At 42.7% G+C, this 18,402-nt stretch overlaps 1 protein-coding gene across 4 annotated transcripts in view; it reads left to right on the top strand.

Moving 5' to 3' along the window:
• Positions 1-18,402, top strand: part of POC1B (POC1 centriolar protein B) — a 75,277-nt gene that overhangs the window by 17,449 nt on the left and 39,426 nt on the right. For all 4 annotated transcript variants that reach the window (XM_090042656.1, XM_090042657.1, XM_090042659.1 and 1 more), the window contains 4 exons: positions 1,801-1,916; positions 3,626-3,759; positions 5,764-5,832; positions 7,971-8,123. In XM_090042656.1, the coding sequence (XP_089898782.1) occupies positions 1,801-1,916; positions 3,626-3,759; positions 5,764-5,832; positions 7,971-8,123 (472 nt within the window). The remainder of the gene's footprint in view (positions 1-1,800; positions 1,917-3,625; positions 3,760-5,763; positions 5,833-7,970; positions 8,124-18,402) is intronic.

The following is an 18,402-nucleotide window of genomic DNA, read 5'->3' as shown; positions in this document are numbered from 1 at the left end:
CTGCCACAGCCAGGTGGCTGGGAGTTTCGCTGGTGTGGTTTTACCTGTGCTGTAGCCAAGGCCAGGTGGTAGGGAGAAGCAGCAGCAGAAACAGCCAAGTCTTGGCACAGGGGTGGGCAATTATTTTGGGTGGAGGCTTGGTGAGCTTTAGAGAGCTGCACAGGTAGCCCTGCCCCTTTACAGTTGTCCCGCCCCCTGGTCATCTTGGGACTGGAAGTCCCACCCTTAACCCCTGACCTTTGCTACTGGAAGTCCTTGGCCCCAGAAATACTACTTTTTGGGGGAGGGAGGTTGCCATCTTAGAACCAGAAACGCCCCCCCAAAACTCAAGCACCTACTATAACATATTTTAGTTTTATTACAAAAAATATTTTTGTCGCGACTGGTGTTTGTGTACTGTATATAGAGGTGATGGCATAATAATTCAAAAATAACTTCTTAGTCTTGTATAAAGTGTGGTGGAGTGTGTGTGTATGGTGGGGAGGGTTGTGAGGGGGTGTGGCTGTGTGTGGGGAGACACAGGGTACGTTGGGGGCGTGTAGATGTGGGGGTAGGGTGTGGGTGTGTGGCGTTTGTGGGGTGTGAGGGAGGGTTGGGGGATGGGGTTGGGGGATGTGGGGTCCCTCCCCACACTTCTCCCATCCCGATGGTGCAGCAGCAGCTGGTGGGGTTGGTGCCTGGTCGTGTACAGCTATGGCCAGCATTGCATGTTGCAGTGAGAAACACAGCCCCTGCTTGCCCGTCTCTATCGCCAGCGCTCCTTGCCTTGCACATGCAGCCCCTGTACTTGCACAAAAGAGGAGGGAAGCCCCGTGCACAGGTCCTGCGGCAGCTGCGGGGAAGGCAGCTGGCTTCAGTGCGTGGGGCTTCCCTCCTATGTCGTGCAAGTGTGGGGGCTGTGCTGAGCACTGGCGATAGAGATGGCTCGACAGGGGCTGTGCTCCTCGTGGTGATGGGCAGCACTAGCTGGAGGTGCACCTTGCTGGGCATGAGTGCCCTGAGTGCCCCCACCTGCTGCTGCTGTCTGCAGGGGCTGCACACCATGGGGGGAGTACATGGTGGGTCTCTACACCCCTACCCTCTCTCACACCCATACCCTGCCCACCCGACCTCTGCCCTGCCACCACCTCCCTGGGCATGGGCTCTGTGCTGTTGCTAGCCCTATGGTCTGCACTCCCACCCAGCTGCAGCTTCAGCCCTGCTCTCACCATTTCCCTACCTGTTGCCTGGAGGGTGCGGGACACTGGGGAAGCTGAACAGGTCCCCAGCAGTGCAGCAGCAGCCCCACCTGGAAGCTGCCTGCTGGTTGGGTTGGGCCCTTCCACCCATGAGGATGGGAATGAGGAGCAATAGGGTATGTTGGGGGCATGTATATATGTGTGTATATATAATGTGGGTGCTTCCCTCCCATCCTTGTAGGCAGAAGGGCTGGGAAGGGTACAATTCGTTGGTCGGCTCTGCATGCTGGATCAAAGTGCCTGGCAGGCTGGATCTGGCCTATGAGTCGTATTTTGCTTGCTCCTGTCTTGGGACCAACCCGCTTAGGATCCTCGTTGGGCCATTCCAGCATGCCACAGCAAATAGACTAACTTCTCTAAATGAGAAGGGTCAGCTGTCTGCATTTAGTAGAGTTGTTTTTCCTTTCCTCTGTTTCCTCCTGATTAGAATAATTTTAGGTCTTAGAGGTAGAAGAATGGAGAATCCAAATTAGCATTTGGCAAGTAATGTTAATTTATTCAGATTAATGCGTTTTGGCTAAAATGAGAACTAATTCAATCTCTTTTCATTATTTCCATTTAGGTATGCCAATTTTGTGGATTTCAATCCAAGTGGTACATGTGTAGTTTCTGCGGGTTCTAATCATACGGTGAAACTCTGGGATATTCGAATGAACAAGTTACTGCAGCATTACAAAGGTAAAAGCTTTAATTACAAGGAGATACATAATCATTCTACTTCTAAGCTTTACTTTCTTTAAAAGAGAACTAATTTTTCAAGAATGCATAATCAAAATAAGTAAAACATCTTGAAAGAATATACTTTTAACTATTCTTTATTTGTATCTGCATCCATTTGTAGTGGTAGCAAGCCATAATTAATTCCGTTTTGCTGAGAATAATAATCTTAATTTTTTTTCTCTTTTGTATGCTAATTCTTCTTGATTACAGAATTATACCCTGACCTAATGGAATTGTAACTTGGCCAGAAAATGTTGATTTCACCGAATTTAACAGCACAGTTGTTTGGCCATCTTGGCAGGGAATCTCACTGCTATTTTGTATATGAAGACAAGTGTTGTTCTATTAGGTTTAGAGCACAGAGTCTCCTGCGTGGCCATTATAAATGTGTTGTAGAGTAGCACGTAGGACCAAAAATGGGACCCTCCTGTGAAGATGAGGGTTTGTGAAGTGTTCAAGAGTACACAGAACTACAGCAAACAGCTGTGTGGATCTCTGAGGTGTACCAGCTGCATGCTGCAGATTTTATTTCTAAGGGTGGCATTTCTCTGATTAGGTTCATGGGATCATTGATGAGTTCCAGTTGCATGGCGAAGCAGTTTTTGTTTTGAAGTAAAAACCACTGGAAACAGTTAAGCAGTTCATTCTTAATTTGACAGCCTGTTGTGAAATTAAGTGATCTGAAAATCAGCTGGCTAAGAATAATTCAAGTTTTCCTATATACTGTAGTAAATGTCTCTAAGAAATACCCAGTGTTGCTTATAAAGAGTTACCCTGAGATGGTGTGATTTAGTGGTTATAGCATAAACCACCAAACTCTGGAAGCATCGTATTCTTCCTGTACCACTGATTAGTTGCCTGGTGCAGTCCACCTTTCTTTCGTCCTATCGTGGTCTTCTCCCACTCAGCATCAGTGTTGCAAGTAATAGCCAGATATTTTTAGAGCTCATTTCATATATTATGGAAAGAAAATTATATATTAAAATTGATATTGTATTTTTTCTTTCTTCAAAATACTGAGGTTGAATCGGTGTTTTATTAATTTGGGATACAACTTTTGAATTTTAAGTTTCAGGCCATTAGGAGGTCATCTAGAAAAGACTGGAGATATGGGAATAGTAGCAGAACTGTGTGGTACTAGCCCTAGGCCTAGGCTTAAGCAGGGAGAGACACTAATTGTAGCTAATGCCACAGGTGACCTGGCGTCATCACCACTCCCTAGGGTGTAAAACTGCCCCGTTACAACCTATATGGGCAGAAGTCCTATGCATGGAAGGGAACATATTTAAGATTTAGACTTTTTATTAAGAATGTTATTCCCATTTTGTCTTTGTACTGTGAAATCAAATGTGCATCATACTATGAAAGACCTTTTTAAATGCACATCTGTGGTTAATAATGTAATTCAGTATTTTTACAGTAAAAAAAAACTTGCACCTTGGATAAAATAAAAATATTTATTGCATTATTTTTCCTTAATTTTGAAACTTTTCTTTGCAGTAGATTGGAATGAGGTGTGGGCTTTGTCATCGTGTTTTTTCTTAGTAATAAGTGGAACTGATCATTTCCAGTGCCTCAAATACCAGCTATTATAAGACTATTTTAAAAATGTATATATATTTCCATGATCTACTATCAATGCCTGAATTTTGTCTTGTGTAAATTAGTTCACAGAGCAGAAGTTAATTGTGTATCATTCCATCCTTCTGGTAACTATATCATCACTGCTGCTTCTGATGGTACCCTTAAGATTTTGGACCTTTTGGAAGGGAGACTCATATATACACTCCATGGACACAAGGTAAAACTATAATGCAGTTATGCTTTTTAAACTAGGGTGATAGTGAATTTTACCCTATATACATTTCATAGCTCCGTTAGAAGATGAATGACCTTTGTTCCACAATTATATGACATTTCCAATGGAGAACAGTCTTGCAATAATAGAGCTTCTCACAAGTTGACAAATTACATGATTTGTAGCGGCAGTCAGGAAATTAACCTAGGGGTGTCACACCTGGCTTGCAGGCTGGTTTTGGTCCATGGAGCTGTATGATCTGTCCCATGGGTTGCTGAACTGTCCCCATTTGCTGGTCCCAGTGCCAGTGCACTGTATACAGCACAAGGGGCAGGCATGGGGTGCCGCAAGATGCCAGTGCCCTGGACTCCTTGTGCTCTGGGCGGCATGTGCTGGCCCTGGGGCTTGTAGTGCATGTGATCTTCCCAGGGCCAGCACAGGGTATGCTCTGCCTGTGGAATGCAGGGTCAACCCAGTGTCACCTCTGGCACGAGGGGCCTGGGGCGTGGGTTGCATGTGATGCCCCTTGTTTGCCTCCCATGCTGCCTGCAGTGTGTGGAAGCCCTGCAGCCCATCCTGGGGCAGATTTTTTTCTGGTGCCATCTAGAGAAAAGGGAGGGAGAGTGGATCCATCAGGGGGCCCAGCTGTACTCACCTGCTGCCCAGGTGCCTGGATTCTGCTGTGGCTTCCCAGGGTTTAGGGACAGGCTAGATGCTGGGGCTTCCTTGGGGACTGCGGGCTGCAGGCTAGGGTGGGTATTGCTGGGTCTGGGTGCCTAGGAGAGAGAGTACCTGCATGGCGGGAAGCAGAGGCTGGCACAGGAGATGTGTATGGGGCTTGGGACAGGCATCTGCAGTTGGGACCCCGTGTGTGGCTTTGTAGCCCCAGTGCCTGTAGTGGCGGGGGTGGGGGGAGCAGCAGGGACTTGTGGGGAAGTTTGAGCATCTGGGCTTCTAGCCCAGGGCATGATGGCAGCTCTCAGGCCTGGCATTCACTCTGCTAGGTGCTGGCTCTGGAGCTTGCCAGAAGCGCAGGCCAGGCTGGGGCAGCACAGCAACATGCCCTGGTGTGTTTTACTCTGCAGCCCTTTGAGCACCCTGTGTGGGGATAGCAGCCCAGGCCTTGGATGCTAGGCAAGAAACAATGAGGGAAGGAACCTGCAGGGACACTGGGACAGGCAGGGGTGAAATGGAATCGGGTAAGGAAGTTGCACAGGGGATTGGTCCTGTCTGGCCTACAGACCAGCCCAATGACTCTCGTCTGGTCTGTGGGGCCAGATGAATTGGACATCCCTGAGTTAACCTATCAATGCTGTATGTGTGTTTAACTCTGGGTAATAGTTTTTCATAGTGAATCAGTATCTGAAATCAAGAAGTTTATGGTCTTTATTAATTGGCACATTACTCCTTTAGCTGGGAAATGGTACGCTCTGAAACCTTTTCTAATTAACGGAGCATGCCAGGAATTTCCTGCAAGAATGCCAATATTATTCCTATTTTCTTCTCTAAGATATACAAGAAATCCTATTTTTATCATCAATAATTCAAAATACGAGATTTATCTTACACATTTATGGCAAATAGTGCTAGTTGAACAATGACAACATGACCATAATCAATATATTCTTGCCATGTGTAGTAGCTTCTTGGCTTTAGGCTGCCTGACCAATTGCATGACTTAGATTGCATTAATATATATCTATTATGTAGATAACGTTTGGAGTCCTGTATTGTCTTCCCACTCCACCAGGGCATGTAATATAACTATAATTTTAACATTTCTCAATAAAGCTTTTACATTTTTAGACAACTTTTTAAGCATAAATTTTCATTGACATTGGAGTTCCTTATTCATTAGCATTTGAAATCTATTGTTCAGCTGAGTGCCATTGAATAGATAGATGATGATAGTTATTATTGTTATTTATTTCAACATAGAGGCAACTATGCAATCACTGTAATAAAAATAGTTTAACAATGAGCTAAATTAATTTTCAATTGCTACAGGGACCTGTCCTTTCCGTGGCCTTTTCAAAAGGTGGCGAAAAATTTGCATCAGGCGGAGCTGATTCTCAGGTTTGATAAAATAATTATATATTATGATAATTAGTATAAAGAAGTTATTCTTTTTTCCTCTATTCCAAAGAATAAATGAGGTAAATTATATTCCTTTTTCATAGGATGGTGATTATAATACTGACATACTACACTGACCTGACTTTGTGTTTATTGGATTTATATGTTACCATTCCCAGCAAAGGCTTAGGGCAACTTAAAATAAGAGACAAAATAACTTGTAAAAGCAAGTCAGATACTAAACTATAATAGAAAACAAAAAGTTTCTTGTATTATAAAAAGCAACAAAATAACAATCCAAGTTCAGGGAGCTTAATCAACATAATGCCGTCATTTTTTATTTATCGATGTTACCATGTCTTAGTGAAAGATGATGTGATGATTATGTGTACCTCTACATATACTCAGTTTTCTAGGCTTATCCTTTTAGTAAGAAGAACTTATTTAGTAGAACCAATAATAGATAGTAAAAAAAAATGTTGACAGGTATAGAGAGAGATGTTGCTCAGACTGTGTGCTAGTTTTTGCCAGTATAATTATTTGCTGCAGTAGCCTTCATATAAGGAATAGCAGTTGATTTAATGTTAAGGCAATGGAAGAGACACATTTTAAGCAAGAAAGAAAAGACATATCATAAGGACCAGTGTTTAATACTATCTAAGATCTTTCCTCACTATTCTGTGGCAACAAGGAAGTACAAAAGCACTATGTGAAGATAAATGTCAGAGAAGTTGCATGATAGAAACACAGGGATCACCATCTAAAAATGTGGCTCTGTGGAATTTAGCACAAACCAATTTTATATTTTATTAATATATGGTAATATAGGATAGATTTTGCATTTTACTCATAAATAATACCACAACTTAAAATTATAATACATGTTTCAAATAAAAGTTAAAATAAAGACCTAAATAGCATTAGAGACAAGAGACCACTTTCTTAGGCCTCAGGTAGAACTAGAGATCATGTCAACGTTTCTAGAAATGACTTAAAGAAAATGAAAGAACTGGTTGGCTTCACAAGGAATCTAACAGGTAATTGGAAGGTTAGCAAATACTGGGGCGAGATATTCAAACTCAAGCAAAATATGCCAGTATCAAAGCTTTTGCTACTGTGAAAAAATAGAAGCCTTAAGTTAAAGACTTTCAAGATGATGTGTTATATATGTTTCATTTATGATGATTTATATATTTACATTTTATGGTTACCATTATTTTTACCTTCCCTCATTTCCACTGAATGTTACCTTAAAGGTTTAGACTACTCTCTCTTTGTTTACTAGATCTTCATCCTGCCCCTTGCACAAAGCTGCCCTCCTGTGCCTCTGTCAGTTGTCCTATATTACAGGGATTTTTGGGGGGTGTTTTGGGTTTTTTTTTTTTTCTTTTAGTTCTTAAAACTGTCTCCAAACCCCAGAAGATTAGACTGCATCTGTTTACACACAGTTCACACTTTCAAATTTGTTTTCAGTCATAATGAACAGAAACATTTTTTCTTAAAAGCTATTTGAGCATTCAGCTACTAGCAATGTTTGGTATACATTGCAAAAGAAGGGTATGATTGATAATATTAATATGCTAAAATTTTTAAACTAGTCAACTTTAAAGGGGCCTGTATCTTATTCTGCTATACAGTGTACCCTTAGTTACCCACAACACTTTTTTTCCAACTTGTAATTATTGCTATTATGTAAGAAACTGTGACCTTCACTTTTTTGCTTCCCCTTGCCTATTTCTCTGGTAAAATCCCTAGTGAGAGATTTTATGGGATTTTAGAGTGCTGCAGCACCCTGGCTGACAATCACTGGACTAGATGATTGTAGCATTCCTTCTTGAGACTAAAATCTGTAACTAATAATATATGGGATATCATTAAATAGTGATCTTCTGGATGTTTGAATAGTCTTAAAATGAAATCCCTGACACTATAAATAAAAGGATTTTGTTTTAATGTTTATCTTCAAAATGATAATGTAAGTTTTTTTTATAGAAATTGCTATTAGCTATCATATTACTTGAAGAACTGTAGCTTTGCATCATTTATTCTTAGAAACTGAGTTTGTTTTTTATATTGAATAGTTATTTTTTTCTAAGAAAAATACTTATTTGGTTTTAATTAGTGATGGTTTTATACAGGTCTTGCTGTGGAACACAAATTTTGATGCATTCAATCGCAAGGAAGTTCTTAAACACCACCTTAGAAGAACACATACAGATGATCCGCCCCACCTTCTTGACATTTATCCAAGATCACCTCATCCCCACAATGTGAAATCTCAGTCAATTGAGGTAAGATCTACAATAACATACTTGCAGAGAAACAAACTGTAAATAGTAGTGTCAGTCAATTTACTATTTATATTTAAATGTAGTCTGTGGCAGCTGAGAAATATTTTGTATAAATATTTGTGTAATTTATTATGAGAATATAAACTTTTAGAGAAAAAACAGCATTGACAGTATTAAAATGTATTGTTTCATAAAAGTTATTGCCAAAGTTATTGATTACAGTAGTTTCAAATACTGCATTTGGTGTTCTAACAGTTTGAAACAATGATGTAATGTAAAATTAGAGTTGTTTAATGTAAACCATCAGTTGTATTTGCTTGATTGATTTGTTCCCCTCCCTACTGTAAATCTATTGATTAGGGTGAGGAAGATTTGGATAGAGGCACTCTATTTTGGATAAAGATGTAAGTCATCAAAGTACAGTGTGTTTTGTTGGCAAGGTAAAATGCAGATTGCAGTCCCTAGTATCCCTGGGAGTTTTTTTGATGGTTCAGTTCTGTTAGTTTTTGGTTTTTTTTCCAGTATTTGACAGTCATGTTGCATATGAGATTGAGCAGCACTAAACTTGGGACACTTCCAGAATACACTTAACCTGGAAGATGCTGTATTCTGTACCATGTTATGCCATTTTGGGTCACTTTTTAAAAGACCAAAGAGTGCAATTCTATTTTATAAGTTATATTTTGACAGTTCCTCCTTTGACTTGCAAACCAGAGGCATGGATTGCTAGGAAGAATAAGCATCATAGCCAAGGCCAAGCCACTTCCCCCATGGGGCTGAGTTGGGGGTGGGCCATATTCTCTCACCATCCCCTCCATGGGGTTGGTTTGGGGCAGGGCCAAGCCCCATTCCCCAACGTGGCTGGATTGGGACCAGACTGTCCCCCTCCCTCCCCCTTTGTATGGCTGGATGGGGCCCCGCAACAACCACTCCAGGCACCAGATTGGGACCACCAGTAGATCTGTCCCATGCCCCTGCACCTGGAGGAACCTGGCCCTGCCTATCCATCCCATTGGTCAGAAGGGTTGAGCACCAGTGCATTAGAAAAGTGGTTTTCAAACTGTAGTCTGCAGATACCTGAGGGTCTGCAGACTGTGTCCATGGGGTCTGAGAAAGGTGACTAAGACCAATAAAATATGTGAATACCCACACTTACGATTCAAAGGAGTCTGCATTTCCATTCAAAATTGTTTAGGGGTCCACAAATATAAAAAGGTTGAAGACCACTGCATTAGCTATACAGGTTAGACCACAAGTAGAATAATCCAGTGTAAGCAGCAGGTTTTGCTTGGTTGGAAAATTATTTAGCACATTTAACTTATTGCCATCTTTGCCCTAAACATCAAGAGAGTAGGAGAAGGGCTTACCCATCTCTTGGTCAGTTGCGTGGTGCTTGGGATACTTGTGCAGAAAGCAGGGGACCCGACTTCTAGGTCTTATCTTCTGCTTCCCAGGAAATTTCACTGTGGGCAACTTTCTTATCTCCATGACACCACCCTGCACCCCTTTTGTTGAAGCTGTACCACAGGGTAGAAAGGAATGCAAACTCATGGGGTGAAAGCATAGTATCTGAGAGGGAGCTTGATTCTAGTTGTTAGAAGAGAACGGTGCTGAGAGAGGGAGCTTTGGGTTCTGAATCCAGTGTGGTTTATGCATTTAATCCAACGACTAATAAATTTATATCTAATAATATATTTGGAAGCAAGGATCAGGGACTCTGGGGCCAGCACTGGAGCATGCATTTGGAACTTTTCTAACACATCTGTGCTTCTTAATTACTGGTCTTTGGCATACACAGAGCAGGAGCAAGTGGTTAGGGTTTCCTTGGCTGTGCTCTTGGACTTGGCAGATTAGCCTTGTTTCATAGACACAGGCAGCACTGAAGTGGGGAGCCAAAGTTGGACTGCAATCTAAATCTAGGGAGCAGAGGAAATTAGAAGTGCAGGCTGAACTGCCTGCAGAACACAAGGCAAGGCCTAGGAAAAGTTGCTGCTGAAGCCTTGAATGAATGGTTTCAAAAAGGTGTTGTGTCAGATTCTTAGGGTGCCTATACACAAGCAGTGAGTGTGCTCTGACATGCTGGAATACCAGTGCATCGGAGCAGACTCTGTTAGTGGAATCTGCTGGAGTATGGCAACTTTCACACAGCCTCCTGTGTCTCGTGTATCAGCGTCCTGATGCTTAAAAATGGTTGCAGGGGTGCTTGAACTAAAGTGTGTTCAACAAGCTTTAGTTTAAGCATTCCTGTTGCCATATTTAAATGCACGGATGCTGATATGGGAGATGCGGCAGCATTTTAATTAGAGCAGCTGTTACCAGGCAAAATTATGATCTGTGGGCCTCATCTGACCCACCAGGCAGTTTTTCCTGTGGCCTGTGATCGAGTGCCTACCATTTCACTGTATCTAGCCCAGCCCCAGGCTGCCCCTGCTGTGCTCTCATGGGGGTGAGCCCCACTTCCCATGCATCCACGCACTCCCACACAAACTCCATACCCACCCACACCTGCACTGCCTCCACAAACTCCGCATATACCCACAGCCCCCCAGAAACCCTGTACCCATTCACTCATTCCCTCCCCACCACAATACACAAGAATAAGACTTTATTTTGAGCTATTATGCAATCACCTCTAGATATACTATGCAAACACCCACACACACATCAGGACAAAAATATTTTTTAAAATAAAATTTAAATACTTTATTGTAGATATTTGATCTTTAGCATTGAACTTGTTTTTTTTTTCCAGTTCCAAAATGGCAAACCTCCTTCCCAAAAGGAGTACTTCCAGGGGTAAGGGGAGGGACTTCCAGTAGCAAAGGTCAGCGGTTAGGCGGTGGGAATTCTGCTCCCAAGGTGACAACCAGGGGCCAGGGCACCTGTCAAGGGGCGGGACTATCCTTGCAGCCCTCGACAGCTCACCAAAACTCATTAAGCAGCCCTCCAGCCAAAATAATTGCCTACCCCTGCCTATAGGTTCTGAGAAGGTGATACCTTGAAAATAAAGTTGACTTATCTTGAATCTTGCATGTGGGGGAGATGCTTGGGTATCTGGGGTTTTTTGGGAGGTGGGGAGTTTTGTTCTTTGCTTTTTTTTAAGGGTAAGGGCATGAGGGAACTTCAGGGTTCTTGTCATGGCATTTGATCCTTCCTTGCTCTGGGACTCATGGGGACCTGGGAGGAACTAAAACTGCGTAGGGCATGATAGAATGTAGACCTATAGTGGGAAATGTTAAAAAGCAAAGATGGATTATAAACTGCAGTGCAAAGCTAGCTTACAAGAAAATTTTAGAAGATGATCATCATTTGCACAAGGAATCAAGGTTTTCTTGCCTTTTATTCCATATGTTTTTAACTCATAACTTTTCTCTATAAATCAAAGTAGTCTTTTCTATTTACCTTTCAGGGTGTTTTAAGTGTAGTTATAATATACAGTGATGATTATGATGTACTGTAGTAGTGGACAGCGTAAGTGTTTTTGATTTTGAACTTCCTGTATTTCTACTCCATTTACTCTTCATTGTAGAGTAGATATCCTTTAGTACCTGGAAAGTTGACCTAGTACTTTTTGTTTTAAAAAAAATATTTTGCATTCAGGTGTGTAGTGTTTTGTATTAGGACCATGAATCTGTTCTACCTATTTAGTTGCATGTTTGTTTTTTCAGTGTGATTTATTTTTTTTAATGTGTAAGCATTTTTATTAGGTGAAAAAACACCTATTGTACACTAGGTGGCAGTAAAAATAAAGGAATATGCTCCTATTGTTTTTTGTTTTATATTGTGGATTTCAGCCCAGGAAAAAAGGGACGTTCAAGGGAAAGACGCTATAAAATCATTGTACATAACAGTATTTTCTTATGTTTAATCTCTTTAGAACAGTTAATGGAGGCCAGAAGGAGAATTACAGTCATGCAGTTAGTGTAAGGCTAGGAGTTAGTAGTTCTTGGTATGGTATCCTTTCTACTATACCCTTTCTCTGTGATCTTGAGCAAGTTCTCTGCTCTCAGTGCCTAATTTTCCTTCATTATTACATATGAGTATTTTTCATATTATCCACTGCTTTAAAATAATCCCATAGATAGTAATAGTTAATACCTTGACTAAAAGGTTTATAGAAGTATAGAATGCTTTTTAAATATGTGGATCAAATTTTACTAATTAAGATGATTTTTAGTGTGCACTTATAATGTAACTGATATAAAGAAGTACAGTAAAATGTTTTAAACCTTGTTGACCAAGTATGGTTTTAACTAAGAGATGATCTAGTCAGTCACCCTGTGGCAATGCAGGATTGTGCAATACAGTATGATTTTTTGATAGATTTTATTAAGTTAAATGTTATTTCCACAATGTAAACTGTAGAGCTAGAGCCTGTTTCACAGCTGAGTATTGTATTTCATAGTTTCATAGTTTCTAGGGCCGGAAGGGACCTGAGTAGATCATCTAGTCCAACCCCCTGCCATGGCAGGAAAGAGTACTGGGGTCAAATGACCCCAGCAAGGTGTACATCTAACCTCCTCTTAAAGACCCCCAGGATAGGAGCCAGCACCACTTCCCTTGGAAGTTGGTTCCAGATCCTACCCGCCCTGACAGTGAAGTAGCGCCTCCTGATATCTAACCTAAATCTACCCTCTGCCAGCTTGTGACCATTATTCTTGGTCACTCCTGGTAGTGCTCGGGGGAACAGGGACTCCCCCAGTGCCTGCTGGTCCCCTCTGACTAGTTTGTAACAGGCCACTAGATCCCCCCTCAGCTTTCTCTTTTGGAGGCTGAACAGGTTCAGGTCCCGTAGCCTCTCCTCATAGGGCCTGCCCTGCTGCCCCCTGATCATGCGAGTGGCCTTCCTCTGAACCCTCTCCATGTTGTCCACATCCCTCTTAAAGTGCAGCGCCCAGAACTGGACGCAGTACTCCAGCTGCGGCCTGACCAGTGCCGCATAGAGGGGGAGTATCACCTCCCTGGACCTGCTTGAGATGCATCTGTGGATGCATGACAAGGTACGGTTGGCCTTCCTGACTGCATCCCCACACTGCCGGCCCATGTTCATCTTGTCATCAATGATGACTCCAAGATCCTTTTCTGCCTCTGTACTGACAAGAAGGGAGTTCCCCAGCCTGTAGGTATGGTGCCGGTTGTTCCTCCCCAGGTGCATCACTTTGCACTTGTCAGCGTTGAATCCCATCCTATTCTCATCCGCCTGCCCCTGTAACCTGTCTAGGTTTGGTTGCAGCCTATTCCTCCCTTCTAGCGTGCCCACATCCCCCCACATCTTAGTGTCATCAGCAAATTTGAACAGGGTGCTTTTTACCCCCTCATCCAAGTCACTAATGAAGATGTTGAACAGTGCGGGCCCGAGGACCGAGCCCTGCGGAACCCCACTGCCCACGTCCTTCCAGGTTGAAAATGACCCATCCACCACCACTCTCTGGGTGCGGCCATCCAGCCAGTTGGCGACCCATTTGGCTGTGTAGGTGTCAGCACCACAGTCCCCAGTTTTTTAATGAGAAAGGGTTGAGAGACAGTGTCAAAGGCTTTCCGAAAGTCCAGGAAGACTATGTCCACTGCTACCCCTGCATCTAAGGTTTTGGTGACCTGGTTGTAGAAGGCCACCAGGTTGGTCTGACAGGACCTGCCGCTAATGAACCCGTGTTGGTTGCCCCTAAGCGTGATCTCCCCTGCTGGCCCCTTGTGGATATGCGCCAGAATAATTTTCTCAAAAAGCTTGCCCAGGATTGAGGTAAGACTAACTGGCTTATAGTTTCCTGGGTCCTCCTTCCTCCCCTTTTTGAAGATAGGAACCAGACCAGAGCACCATGAGTGCTTGTAAAGCCGTGCCAGGGGTCCCGCAATGACCTCAGCCAATTCCCTCAGTACTCTAGGATAGACATCGTCCGGACCAGCTGATTTGAATACATCCAGTCCCTCCAGAAGTTCCCTAACTAGTTCCTCACCAACCCTTGGCTTAGGTGCGCCTCCCCTGGGATCCAAGGGGGGTCCAGTGGTGGGGGTGACTATTCCGGTCCCTGCTTAGGAAAATGGAGGCAAAGAAATCGTTAAATATGTTGGCTTTGTTGTCTGGTGTGACGACCAAATTTCCTAGCGTCAGTCTCTCTCTTTCTCTCAATATTCTGAGTTTTCACCATAAAATTTCTATCGTTTCTTCCGACTAAATTTGAATATTATGCCAAATCAACCTTAGTGTACATAATTTTCAGATATTTGTAGAATGTTCCTTGTCCAACTTATTCTTGTTGCTTAGCATCTTTTTAGCTTTTTTAAAACTTACTTCTGCATCTCTAGGTCATGGTGCTCTGAATTTTCTTCACCTTTCTGATATCTTTCTGATTAAAGTGTTTTCCTCAACTGAAATCATGTTCCAGACTGATATGCAAAGAGTCTCTGCTTTCCTGCTCTAATATATGGTACTTTTGCACGAATAGCACAAAATCCATGCTGATTTAGTTATGTAGTCATAACACATGTGTGCTTGGCTAATACCACGCTAAGGTTTCTTTCAGGATGTTCCCTTCTCATATTTTCCTTCTGTTACATCTCTCTCTCTCTCTCTCTCTCTCTCTCGTTAGATGTGCCAGCTTGCATAGCTTCCTTGTCCTTTTGTATTATTTCACCTTGTGTTTTGCAGTTCATCCTCATTTAATAAGTACCATTCTGTGAACTTTATTAGTGTAATGTTGAGTACCATTGGCAATGCGTACCCCCTGAGATAGGCGGCTGCTGCTGGGTCTCTGGGTGGTTGCTGCTCACTCCCCTACCTCTGTCGCTGACACTGCTGTGGGCACCTGCAGGTGGTCCCCACTTACCCTCACCGCCAATGTCACCCTGGCCACCTGCAGATGATCCCTGCTTGCCGCCACCACGCCCCTGCTGCTGCCACCGCAGCCACCTGTGGATAGTTGGCATGCCCCTCCTGCCTCAGGAGGCACAAGGCGTTCATGTTCAGTACCTTATCCCTATCACTAATGAAAATGATAAAGAAAGCTACCCCTAATGACAATCCATAAATAGACTGCAATTTATCTTCCCATGCAGCTCAAAATATTTGTTTGGTAAACAAGAGGCAATTATAGTTTTTAGGTCCTTTTTTGATCACTGGATAATACTCTTATTTAAGTCAATTTTAGTGACTGTTTTAAGGTTTATGAAGAAATACTAACTGTTTTTAGAAAATCCATATATTATATTCCCCCTGTCTAACTTTTCCTGCCTGTTGCTCCTGGTTTGCCTTACTTTACACATGGCCAGGGGTCTTTTTCAACAACATATCAAGGATATTCAGCAAAGATATTGACAGAACATTGCAAGGATAAAAAGTCAGAAGGTGAAAGGCTCTGAGCACTTGATTCCGTTTTACAAATTGGATGAAAATAAAGTATATTCAGATTACTGAGGACTTTGTCTGTGGAAAGGAAAAGGAAGTGATGCCTACATTTTCTATTCTTATTTGTATCTAGGGCAGGTCTTCACATACAGTTGTATTAGTTAACTGTTTCAGTTAACTAACTAGAATACCTACATAGATATCCCTACTGCAGAATAAGAACCCCTTATTCCTGTTTAGTTTAGGCCATAGACATGTGAATGGGCTAAACAAGTTTGAAGCAAACCTTGAGAAAACTGTGTTATGACAACTTGCTCATAAACCGGTCTTTGTTACCATGAATGAATATGTGTACAGAGGGAAGGGCCTGCCTTGAGTCGGGTGAAGGAATTGCATGGTTCTTTGCAATACAGCTTTCTCCATGGTTGTGGCAAAACTTACCACTTCATGTGGTGGAACATTTGCAAGAAAGTAGGAGGAAAGTTGCACATTTAACTTTTGGGGTCGTAGATCCTGGAATGGGTAAACTGAAGGAGAACTTAAGGCATCAAACTGGAGCAAATTGCATCAAGGCTGGTTGTGTTCAGAGCAAAAGAATACCAGACTGATGCAACCAGTCAACAGAACATCACGATGTGGCAGGCTACAAAGTTTGAAATGACATGAATCTATGTAGCTAGGTTTCCACAGCTTGTGTCCGTGATGTCAGTGAACTTGGCTAACCAAAAATAAGCATTCTTATTCAAGAATGAGGGTCTCCATATGTGGAATTGTTAGGGAGCATCTATTTGATTTAAGTTTACATTGTACTTTAATCTGAATTGTCCTTGTAATGTAGACAAGCTGTTTCTCCAGTATTGCATTGATTTGATTTAAGCTTATGCAGTCTTGTGTGTAAGCACTCCACATTGTCTTAAATCTGGCTTTCAACAGTTGGAAACTATTGTAAAATAAATGTTGTATGTTGTAAGAGTTTTATACTTTCATAATTGTATCCATTTAAACTAAATTATTATTGTATCTTATCTTTGAGTAAACCGGTTCATCTAAATATGGGCTAATCCTAATTGTCTTTACCATACAAAGATTGAAAATAAACTTTGGTTGATTATGTCAATATATTCAATTAAAATACAATTGTGCAGAGATATTGTAACCCAACAAAAACAAGATGTTTAAAATAAAAATCATTTGAACATAAGTTCAAATGTCAGTTTTAATTAAAATGGCTTATGTGCTTGATACAGGGTCATTTTTTTTTGCTTAATAATATTATGCTAAACACATTTAGTTTTATGAATGAACTGGAAGTAGTTTAGTTCTGTCGTAGCTTCTGTTAAATAGCTCTGGGGCAGCTTATCAAAATGACGGTTTGATGGTAAAACTCCTAAATGAAATGCAGAACATAGCCCTCCATTGTAAAACCCTGTCACAATGGAGAAAACTGCTTAAATATGCTTAATATTGTTCTATATCTGTTCTAAGAGTGGCATTCAGTTAGCAAAGTGGTATGTAAGGGTGACTTCTGAGAGTAAATGAGCAAAGAGTTGAGATGCTGTAAGCAACTGTGAGGTGAAAGATTACATGGGTTACAATCCAGAGGCTAAATTATGACTTGTACATTTGGTGTAAATTCAGAGCAACACTTTGAGGTTTTTTCATCACAATAGCTGAAACTGACTAAAAAATTCACTAATGATTAGTTAGATGTATTCTGTAAGTTTTTAATAAGTTTGGCACAGTTAGACTGTACAAAAAGTCCTGCTCGCAGGCACATTTTTCTACTTTTTCTTCTCTTTGTTTTACATTCAATACAACTAAAGCTTGAATAAGTGGCTCCAGGGACGCACCCAGAGGGTGGTGGTGGACGGGTCGATGTCGACCTGGGAGGGTGTGGGCAGTGGAGTCCCCCAGGGCTTGGTCCTTGGGCTGGTGCTGTTCAACATCTTCGTTAGCGACCTGGACGAGGGTGTGGAGAGCACCCTGTTCAAGTTCACTGATGACACCAAGCTGTGGGGTAAAGTGAGTACACCGTCAGGCAGGGACCGCATCCAGGCAGATCTGGATAGGTTAGAGAAATGGGTGGATCTGAACAGGATGTGGTTCAACAAGGACAAGTACAGGGTGCTGCACCTGGGGAGAGGGAACCAGCATTATGGTTATAGGTTAGGGGCTGACCCTCTCGGTGGCACAGAGGCAGAGAGGGATCTTGGAGTCAGGATTGACTCCAGGATGAATATGAGTCGCCAATGCAACGAAGCAATAGGCAGAGCCAACCGCACCCTGTCCTGTATCAACAGGGGCATCACTAACAGGTCCAGAGAGGTCTTGCTCCCCCTCTGTGGCGCTGGTCAGGCCGCAGCTGGAGTACTGTGTCCAGTTCTGGGCGCCGCACTTCAAGAGGGATGTGGAGGACCTGGAGAGGGTCCAGAGGAGGCCACTTGCATGGTTGAGGGCCTCCGTGGCCAGCCCTATGAGGAGAGGCTGAGGGACCTGAATCTCTTCAGTCTCCACAAGAGGAGACTGAGGGGGGATCTTGTGGCTGCCTACAACTTTATCAGGGCTACCAGCAGGGACTTGGGGAAAGTCTGTTCACCAGGACCCCCCTTGGAGTCACCAGGAACAAGGGCCACAAGCTGAGGGAGGATAGGTTTAGGTTAGATATTAGGAAGAACTACTTCATGGTAAGGGTGGCCAGAGCCTGGAACAGGCTTCCCAGAGAGGTGGTGCTTTCACTTTCCTTGGAGATCTTCAAGAGGAGACTGGATGGGCACCTGCCTGGGGTCTTATGACCCCTCCCACGCCCAGTGCTCCTTCCTGCCCATGGCAGGGGGTCGGACTAGATGATCTGTCTAGGTCCCTTCTGACTCATTGATTCTGTGGTAAGTGTCTTTCCTCCCTCATTCTCTTTTTTAAGCTGAATAGGAGGAGATAGCT

Source organism: Crocodylus siamensis, chromosome 4 (assembly GCF_052110815.1).
Source record: "Crocodylus siamensis isolate JL-2025a chromosome 4, ASM5211081v1, whole genome shotgun sequence".
Lineage (NCBI taxonomy): Eukaryota > Metazoa > Chordata > Crocodylia > Crocodylidae > Crocodylus > Crocodylus siamensis.
This window is presented reverse-complemented; position numbering and strand designations above follow the sequence as displayed.